We start from the raw sequence: 8,908 nt of genomic DNA, 5'->3' as shown, positions 1-8,908 counted from the left end.
GAGAGAAAAATAACTGAGATAAGGTCCTAATTTGCTAAATTTTAAATTAAAGCTGGGCATGGAAGCTCACATTTATAATCTCAGCATTCTGAGAGGCTGAGGTAGAAGCATCACAAATTTGCTAACCCAGATTATGCAATCTGGGCAATTTATTTATGTAACAAGACCCAGTATCAAAAAATGGAAAAAAAAAAAATAAAGTGGGGGGGCCTGCTGGAAATGGTGGAGCATGCCTATAATGCTAACACATGGGAGGCTGAGGCAGGAAGGATCGCCATGAGTTTGAGGCCATGTTGGCTTACATAGTGAGTTCAAGGGCAGCTGAACTACATGTGGAGACCCTGTCTCAAGGAGCGGGGGGGGGGGGGGGGGGGGAGAAAGAGATGGACCTGCTGTGTAGCTCAGTGCTTGCTTAGCATGTGTGTGGCTCTAGGCATGATCTACAATGTTGCAAAATGAATGACAACAACAAAAGGAATCACTGAAATGATCCAACCTTTCCTGTTTAGCAGAAGAGGAAGAGGTGTAGAGAGAAGAGAGGACATGTTGGGGGGCGGGCTTATGTCTGAGGCAGCTGGAATTTGGACCTGCTTTTCCTTCTCACTTGCTGTGTGCTAGGGCCCCCTTACTTCACCTCCTTGCATGTGGGGTCTTTGTTTAAAAACCGAGCACAATGCCTGTCATTGACACGGCTGCTTTTTTTTTTCTTTTTGCGGAACCAGGGACTGAACTCAGACCCTTGCACTTGCTAGGCAAGTGCTTATTCTACTAAACCATCTCCCCAGCCCCATAGGGTTGCTTTGGCAGAGTATGAGAAGGAACATAAAGTGCCTGGCACACAGAGGCTTTTACACCTGATCTCTAGGATTATAGTTTTGGACCAGGTGTTCCCAAGGGTGTTTTGCAAACCCTTGGGAGTCCCCTGGGTACCAGCGTACATCTAAGGTGCAAAAGACAGACCAGTAATTTTAATGCCAGCTGGCATGAAGAGCTCATGAATGCAAACCTGAAAAGGGCAGTCTAAGTCCATCTAGGTGACATTCTGGGAAGGAAGAACTGTGGAGGCAGTGACAAGATCAGTGTTGGCCAGGAGAGGGACACTAGGTGGAGCCCAGAGAACTCTCCGGGTAGAGTAACTACGCTGCAGGATCCTATCATGCTGGGTAGCTGCCATCCAACATTTGCCAGAAGACAGAATGGACAACACAAGACCAAACCTTAATTTTTTTTTTTTAAATTTTATTTATTTATGTGTGTGTGTGTGTGTGTGTGTGTGTGTGTGTGTGTGTGGCCAGCTCAGCCCACCAGGGGGCGAGGCTGGCTGGCATGTGGTGCTGGGGGATTGAACCGCGGTCCCTGTGCTTTGCTAAGCTTGTTCTAAGTAGGAGCTTTAGACCACAGAGCCAGCTCACCAGCCCCCAAACCTTAATGTTAACTATGGGCTTTAGCCAATGAAATGTACCCATATTCAGGGCCAAGATGATAGCTCGGTGGCATAAGCACCTGCCTGGCAAGTGCAAGGTCATGAGTTTGCTCCCCGGTAACAAAAAAAAGCATCTGCATTGGTTCATCAATGATAGTGAAAGTGAAAGTTGCTAGTAGCTGGGGCAGCACAGGTTAGAGGGATATATAGGGGAACTCTGTACATTCCATTCAATTCTCCTATAAACCAAACACTGGTTTTTCACTTTGCTTTTTTTTTTTTTGGCATATGATCATGCTATGTAACTCAGGCTGGCCTCAAACTCACGATCCTCCTTCCTCAGTGCTGGAGTCACGGGTGTGTGCTCCCGCATCTGGCACCCTAAAACTGGTTTTAGGAAGTCTACTTAATCCCAGCTCTCTGGGAGGCTGAAGCAGGAGGATCTCAAATTCTAGCACAGACTCAGTAACACAGCTGTTTAGCAAAAATTTGCTACAAAATAAAATCAAGCTGGGTATAGTGGCACACACCTATGATACCAGCATTTAGGAGGCTGAGGCAGGAGGATCACTATGAGTTCAAGGCCAACCTGAACCGCATAGTAAAACCCTATCTCAAAAGAAACCAAAATTAAAAATAAATAAATAAATAAATAAATAAATAAGGATGAAGTGGGGAATGTAGCTCAGTATGAAGAGCCTGGGTACATAATAAATTGCAATACAAAATTTTAAAAAACCTATACAAAATAAAAAACCCAGTACAAAATAAAACAAAAAAGAGTCTTCCACTTGTTAAGCTTTGATGTATTAGCAAAGAAAAATAATCACAATTATCTGAAAATACTAATAAAATACTCTCTTTTCCAAGTATGTGTCCTTGTGAGGCTGCATTTTCTTTATGTGCTTCATCTAAGGGAATATTCCAGAAGAGAGTGACCGCAGATGCGCTGAGAATCCAGCAGCCTTCTATTAAGCCAAACACTAAAGAGATTTGCAAAAATGTAAAATGCTACTACTCTGCTATTTTCTTGTTGTTTTGGAAAATATAATTATTTTTTCATAAAATCTTTTAAGCTATAATGGGTTCCTTGTTTTTTTAGACGAATTAGTAAATACATTAAAAGTGTTTTTCTTGCTGTGTGTGGTGGTGTGTGGAGGACGGCCTGAGCAGTTCTCCTTGAAAGAAGAGTGATGGATTGGCTTCATTCTGGCTGAGCCTGACCCTATTTCTTTGTATTGATATGTACTGAGCTGGCTGGGACTTCTCTTTATCCTTTCAGTTGGCCTTAAGCAATGCATACTGGTCTAGCTGAGGTGCTGGTGGTAATTTTTGAAGACAGTGTGTGTGTTTCCCTGATAACCCACAGCTGCTGCTCTCCAATATGAGCCGGGTCGAGACAGGACGAAGAGCCGGTGCTCCCCCTGTTTGCTGGGATTGAGGCTTGAGATAGAGACTATGACTTCCTGGGGCTTGAAAGATTACACGTCAGAGCTGAAGCACCAGACCCTCGAAACATTAGATACTATCTCAATAGCATAATGCAAAGTACTCTCTGCATATGGCAGAGGTAAGTGTAGACCACCCACCTAACCCAGCTCACAGTAATCACCTATTTCCCACAATTCTCTTCCTCAAGCCACTCCTCGAATAAAACCTGGGTGTGGCCTTGGGTCGGTCTCTTGATTCCAGAAAGCCATTTTCATGGCTGGACTTAGGGCCCCTTGGTTCCCCCCAAATTATATATATATATATGTCTTAGTGTCTTTGTTTTCACTGTGGGTTGTACTGGGAGTGGTAGATTGGAATTAACTTGGTGGGATTCCAATAGTGTATTTTGGGGATGATAAATCTAGACTTCTTGGGCCAAGACAAGAACCAGGAGGGGACTACTACAGTGGTACATGCCAGTAAATCTAGCACTCGGGAAGCTGAGGCAAGAGGATCATTTTGAGTTCAAGACCAGTCTGGCTACAATGTGAGCTCAAGGCCAATCTGAAATGAATAGCGAGACCCTGTCTCAAAAAGACAAAAACAAACAAAAATTGTTTTTCTTTAGCTTTCATTCTGACTAGGGTAACTATGAATAGATATAACCCACCTAAACAAATGTCTTTGGGGTTCTCAGTGATGTTGAAGAGGATACACATGTCCTGAAACCTAAATGTGTGACAGTCGCCACAGTTGGGGCTCTGTTGACAGAACCCAGAGACCCCAGATGGGTGGCCCCAAGCATGCCACCGTGCCTCTGACGGTCTCCTGTCCTTGCTGGGGCCACATGTGGTATGCAGGGTGAGCAAGCAGCCAGAAACTGATACTGAGCCCACCCTGTCCTGTGGGCAAGGCAGGGGCAGCGGAGAGGGCCACAAGGGGCTTGGGACAGCCCCACCCAATGTCCTATCTCACAAGCGGTGCAGGCTGGACCTGGAAGCCCACCAGCATCCTGGCTGCCTGGTTGCTCTTGCTGTATTTGTAGAGATGATGCAGCTGCTTGGCTCCTAGTTCCGAGAAGAGGGAGATGAACCGCCAGAACATCCTGCAGGCAGAGACTGGGCTGGGAGACTGCGTCACTGGCCCTTTCCTCTAGCGTTTGTGTGCAGAGGGCCCCAGCTAAGGAAAGATGGGCTGTATGCAACCTCCTTGGGGGGACAGGAGGTGCGAATGAGCACCTGCTCGTTCAGAGGTCCCTTTTCCCAGGGAGCAGGGGAAACTTGGGTCCACTTTAGCATCTTCTCAGCTGTCTTGGGTGGCAAGAGTGACAACTCTGTCCACCCTCTGTCCCAACCAGAATCCAGGGTTTCACTGTGTTGCTCAGGCGGGCCTTGAACTTGTCATCCTCCTGCCTCAGCCTCCCAGGGTGCTGGAATGACAGATATGTGCCACCATGGCCAGTGTGACCTTAGGCAAGGTGGGGTGGCCCAGATCAGCCATAGGGAAAGGGCAGGGAGGCCATCCTACTTCTTCCAGTGCTTGATTTCCCAGGCACGGCAGTAGAGTTGCAGAAATGTGTTGATGCGGTCCCCCAGGACCACGAGGCTCCGCTTCATGTGCTTCAGCCTCTTCTTCTGTGGAAGGTTCTTGGGCGGGTACAGCTTTTGCAGGAAGTGCTTCCTTGGCCTGAGGTATTCTTTACATTGAAGAGGTACGGGCAAGGTGCGGGCCATAGGGGAAAGGAAGAGGCAGACAGGCTGAGCTTCGTGATGGCAGACTGGCGCCGCTGCAGCCCTTAGTGGCCCAGGAGGTGCCCTTTGTGCTCAGCAAGGAGGAGCCCCACCCTTGCCCCTCCATGTCCATCCAAAGTGTGACAAGGGGGTGATGAGCTCTGGGCCTGAGGCCTGGCTGTCCAGTCTTCACAGGGGACAAACACAGGCTTCCGGGAGGACTGTACTCACAATCTTGAAGGTGTCCGCATCCAGGCCCTTGGCATGGTAGACAAGCATCCTCTGCCGAGGATGGCTCCAGAGCTGCTCCCCAGGTGGGGCACAGTTGTCACCTGGGGAGGTGCATGGCACCCAGGAGCAGTGTGAGCAAGCTCAGTCCATTCCGTTCTCCTAGTCACCTCTTTCTCAGCCCAGCACTAATGTGTGCCAAAAGACGTGTCTCTGAGCACCTCCACTTAGACAGCCTAGAATAGGCTAAGTTTCTTCCTCCTCCCTTTTTTCTTGGTACTAGGAATTCAACCCAGGGCCTTGGCACTGAGCTACATCCCCAGCTGTTTAGTTATTTAATAAGTTGTTTATTTGGTTTATTGAGGCAGAGCTACACTATATAGTTCTGTCTGGCCTGAACTCACTACGCAGCCCAGGCTGGCCTGGAACTTGCAACAATCCTCCTGCCTTAGCCTCCCAGAGTCCTAGAGTTACACTTGTGGGCCTGGCACCTCGCTACCCACTTCAGTTATAACAAGCATAGCACATTATACAAGGTAACTAGGTGAAGTTTTGTTTTTGTTTTTGTCTTTTTGGGACAGAGTTTCACTATGCAGTTCAAGCTGGCCTTGAGCTCACTTTGTAGCCCAGGCTGGTCTCGAACTCTCAATGATCCTCTTGCCTCAGCCCTCTGAGTGCTGGGATTACAGGTGTGTGCCACCACACCAGGCTTATAGGTGAAGGTCCTGATGACCATTTTGTCATTATCTCTGCTCTCAGATGAGCTCACTAGCAGTGACTGGGGAATAAGCAAGGGGTTCGGGGTGTGTTTTTGTTTTTATTTTTCATTTAGTGAACACTGATTGATCACCCAAGCCTCAGACCCACGGCTTTACATCTCTGACTTCAGGGCTGTGTCCTGCTACAAATGGGCCCTCAGTAAGACAGGGTGATGCTGATGACAGGAGATCGTTTAACTAGGAAAGGAGGACAGAGAGCGCAGAAGATCGGTGGAAACAAAGCAACTGAAAGCTGCAAAACTGAAGCACAGAGTCCCATTGCTGCACCCGCACTTGTAACAGGTCCTTCCAAGGCCGCCAAAAGTGTGTATCAATTGTGACTGTTCAGAGGGAACCAGGAGACCAGTGCTGAAGCCACTCTGAAGGGCAGCAGGGAAAGGCTGTGAGGTGAAGGGAAGGGGTGGGACAACCCTGCTCAGGTCACTTCAGAACCACCCTGAGCCACACCAATGCCCACCCCCGTGCGCGCGCGCGCGCACACACACACACACGCACACGGCTATAACACGTGTATCCACACACGTGTCTCTATGTCACCTTGAATCTTCATGACTAACAAAAAAATGGGATCCAAACACTGCTCTGGGAATACATGGCTTTGATCAACCTCTGTTTTCCATCTCTTTCTTTTTAAAATTTTATTTATTTAGTGCATTTTGGTTTGCTTTGCTTTGCTCTGAGACAGGATCTCACTATGTAGCTCAAGTAGGCCTCAAACTCACAGTGATCCTCCTGCCTCAGCCTCCCTAGTGCTGGGACTTACAGGCATGTGCCACCATGCTCACGTTTAATTTTTATTTTTATCAGTATATGTTTGCAGCATATAATGATTGTATTCATCATGAGAGGTGAGGCGTGCACAGAACTGCTGTGCCCCTAGCCCAACTAGGGGTGGGAGTCAGTGACCTTATCTTGTCCTCTGGGTCCCTGGCTAACTCACTTGCCCATCTTTTTTTCTTCTTTCCTCCCATGAATTTCAGATTCCCTGCTTTCCCAAGGATGAGGTCAGCCTCTCAGGTCTGGATGACGCTGGCCTCCTGGCCTCGGACTTAGCCTCCTTCACCTTCTCCAGGGGCCTGTCACCTTCACGCCCTGGCCCAGCTTGGGCCTCCATCCCAGCAGGTGGGCCCGAAGGCTCCAGCCTGGCCTCCTTGTGTCCCCTCTGGCTCCCAACCTACTGTTCCTGAGACCTGAACGTCCTGGGGAGAGCAACTTGGCTCCAGAACTAGGAGTAAACCATGGCAACAGCCAACACAGAGCCCCACCCCTCCCAGTGCCTTCATTCCTAGGGGAGCCACGAGCTGTCCCGTGAGCCACGTACTGCACGGGGAAACTGAGCAAGAGGTGCGGTTCCCCTGGAGCTACAGCTGCCCGGGAGGGGGTCTGAAGTCCTTTTCCTGTGTGTGTACTATTCTTGCTCCCCAATTCCATCCCAAGCACAGCATCAGCAACCTTCAGGGATGAGTGAAACGCACCTCTCCAGGCCCTGTGGCCTCCACGCAGCGAGGACACCAAGCGTGGAGTTTGTGTTCGTGTAGTCAGGCCTGTGTCCAAGGGGGGCCCCGTGTTAGTGCATCAGCCCCAACGACAGCGCCCCACTCAGCCCCGTGCTCTCTGCAGCCGCCCCATGGCCCTTAAGGCCTCAGTTTCCCCGCGCCAGCCATGTCTTCCTGCCTGGAGTTCTCGGTCCGCCCCGAGCGTCGCCAGGGTCCTCAGGGCCTGCTGCGCAGCTTTCCTATCCGGGCTGACCCTGTTCACGCCCTTCCGCCCCGACCAGACCTTGTGGGAGTCCACACCACCTCCCTCCACCACCAGGAACTGGGACGCAGTGCAGGGCTGTGGGCCAGGCTAGGGCTGCAAAGGGGGCTGGAGGATTAGACGGGCCCCTCTGTGTCCCCGGACTTTTTTCTTTTCTTTTCATTTTTGTCTTTTTGAGACAGGGTCTTGCTATGCAGTTCAGGCTGGCCTTGAGCTTACTTTGTAGCCCAGACTGGTCTCGAACTTGTAAGGATCCTCCTATCTCCTCCTCCCGAATGATGGTATTACAGGTGTGTGCCACCATGCCAGGCCCAAGATTCATTTTAATCGTCCTCTGTGACATCGTGTTCTGCAAATGTCTTCGTTTTTTTTTTAGAGGGGTGGGGGTGGGGTAAAATGATCACTTGTTGTTTTAGCACTGATTCCGGATTATCCTGCAGCTATAAAAGTTTATTATGGGATTAGCCTTGCAGCAAGATCGAGGCCCTGAGATAGACTCCCAGTACTGCTCCCCCCTCCCAAATTACATTGGCAAAATCAAGAGATAAGGAGCCCTTGTTAAAGTTTTATGGGGAGCAATAGTTAGTAAGCAATATTTCAAAATATTAAGTGTACGTTCCTTGACCCACTTGTTCTCCTTCTAGAGATTAATGCTGAGAGAAGATGATGAACACTGCTACAGTAAGTGATATATTAATCAGGGTGTGGTGACGTGCCTGTAATCCCAGCACTCAGGAGGCTGAGGCAGGAGGATCATTGTGAGTTTGAGGCCAGCCTGGGCTACAGAGCAAGGTCCTGTCTCGGAAAAAAAAAAACTTAAAATAAAAAAAAAAAGTGATATATTTATTTGCTTCTGAGACAAGATCTCCTTTATAGCCCAGGTTGACCTCAAACTTGAGTTGATCTTCTTGCCTCAACTTCATTAGTGCTGGGATTACAGGTGTGCACCACTACACCCTGGCTAATGGTGATTACTTCAGAAGTAACTGAAATGTGGTATTTCTGTATATATTTTATTTATTTATTTGCAGTACTGGGAATTGAACTCTGGACCTTGCGCTTGCTAGGCAGGCAGTTATGCTGCTGAGCTATATCCCCGGCTAGGTATTTCTATGGAGGCACTAAAATCCTACTTTATGTCTACATTTATTCACATAGAAATGGGTACTAAATGATAGATTCTGGCCCTAGTATGAATTGCTGAATTATTATGGTGGTCATCTAGTGTGGCTGAAGCCCTTAGGTCATGTGACAGCTTATCTTCCCAGTCACCACTTCCTCCTTCTTCCCCATCCTAGTCCTGGATACAATTTCCTTTCACCTTTCCTGTGCACACAGGAGAGACTCCAGTCAGCTCCTTACATATAATTAAAACTGACCCTCTAACTCCACTCCTAGCACAAGTCCATAAAAGTCTCGGCTTTCTTTGTCTCAGGTCAGAGGGTCCCCCATCTGCCCTTGGTCCTCTCCATGTCTGAAGTTTATAAAGCCTTCTTTTATCTTTTTTTTTAAATTTTTTAATTTATTTATGTGTGTGTGTGTGTGTGTGTGTGTGTGTG

At 48.5% G+C, this 8,908-nt stretch overlaps 1 protein-coding gene across 1 annotated transcript in view; it reads right to left on the bottom strand.

Annotated features, from left to right (window-relative positions):
• The window catches only part of CUNH17orf64 (chromosome unknown C17orf64 homolog), a 12,046-nt gene extending 5,341 nt beyond the window's left edge, over nucleotides 1–6,705 (bottom strand). The window contains exons 1-4 of the mRNA XM_012517321.1: nucleotides 6,655–6,705; nucleotides 4,817–4,887; nucleotides 4,382–4,558; nucleotides 3,830–3,959 (exon numbers count right to left, since the gene is read on the bottom strand). Coding sequence (XP_012372775.1) covers nucleotides 3,830–3,959; nucleotides 4,382–4,558; nucleotides 4,817–4,887; nucleotides 6,655–6,705 — 429 coding nt within the window. The remainder of the gene's footprint in view (nucleotides 1–3,829; nucleotides 3,960–4,381; nucleotides 4,559–4,816; nucleotides 4,888–6,654) is intronic.
• Between the last annotated feature and the right edge of the window lie 2,203 nt (nucleotides 6,706–8,908).

The sequence above is a fragment of the Octodon degus genome, unplaced genomic scaffold (genome assembly GCF_000260255.1).
Source record: "Octodon degus isolate 3935 unplaced genomic scaffold, OctDeg1.0 scaffold00164, whole genome shotgun sequence".
Classification (NCBI taxonomy): domain Eukaryota; kingdom Metazoa; phylum Chordata; class Mammalia; order Rodentia; family Octodontidae; genus Octodon; species Octodon degus.
The sequence above is the reverse complement of the archived record's forward strand: the minus strand, read 5'-3'. Positions and strand labels throughout refer to the sequence as shown.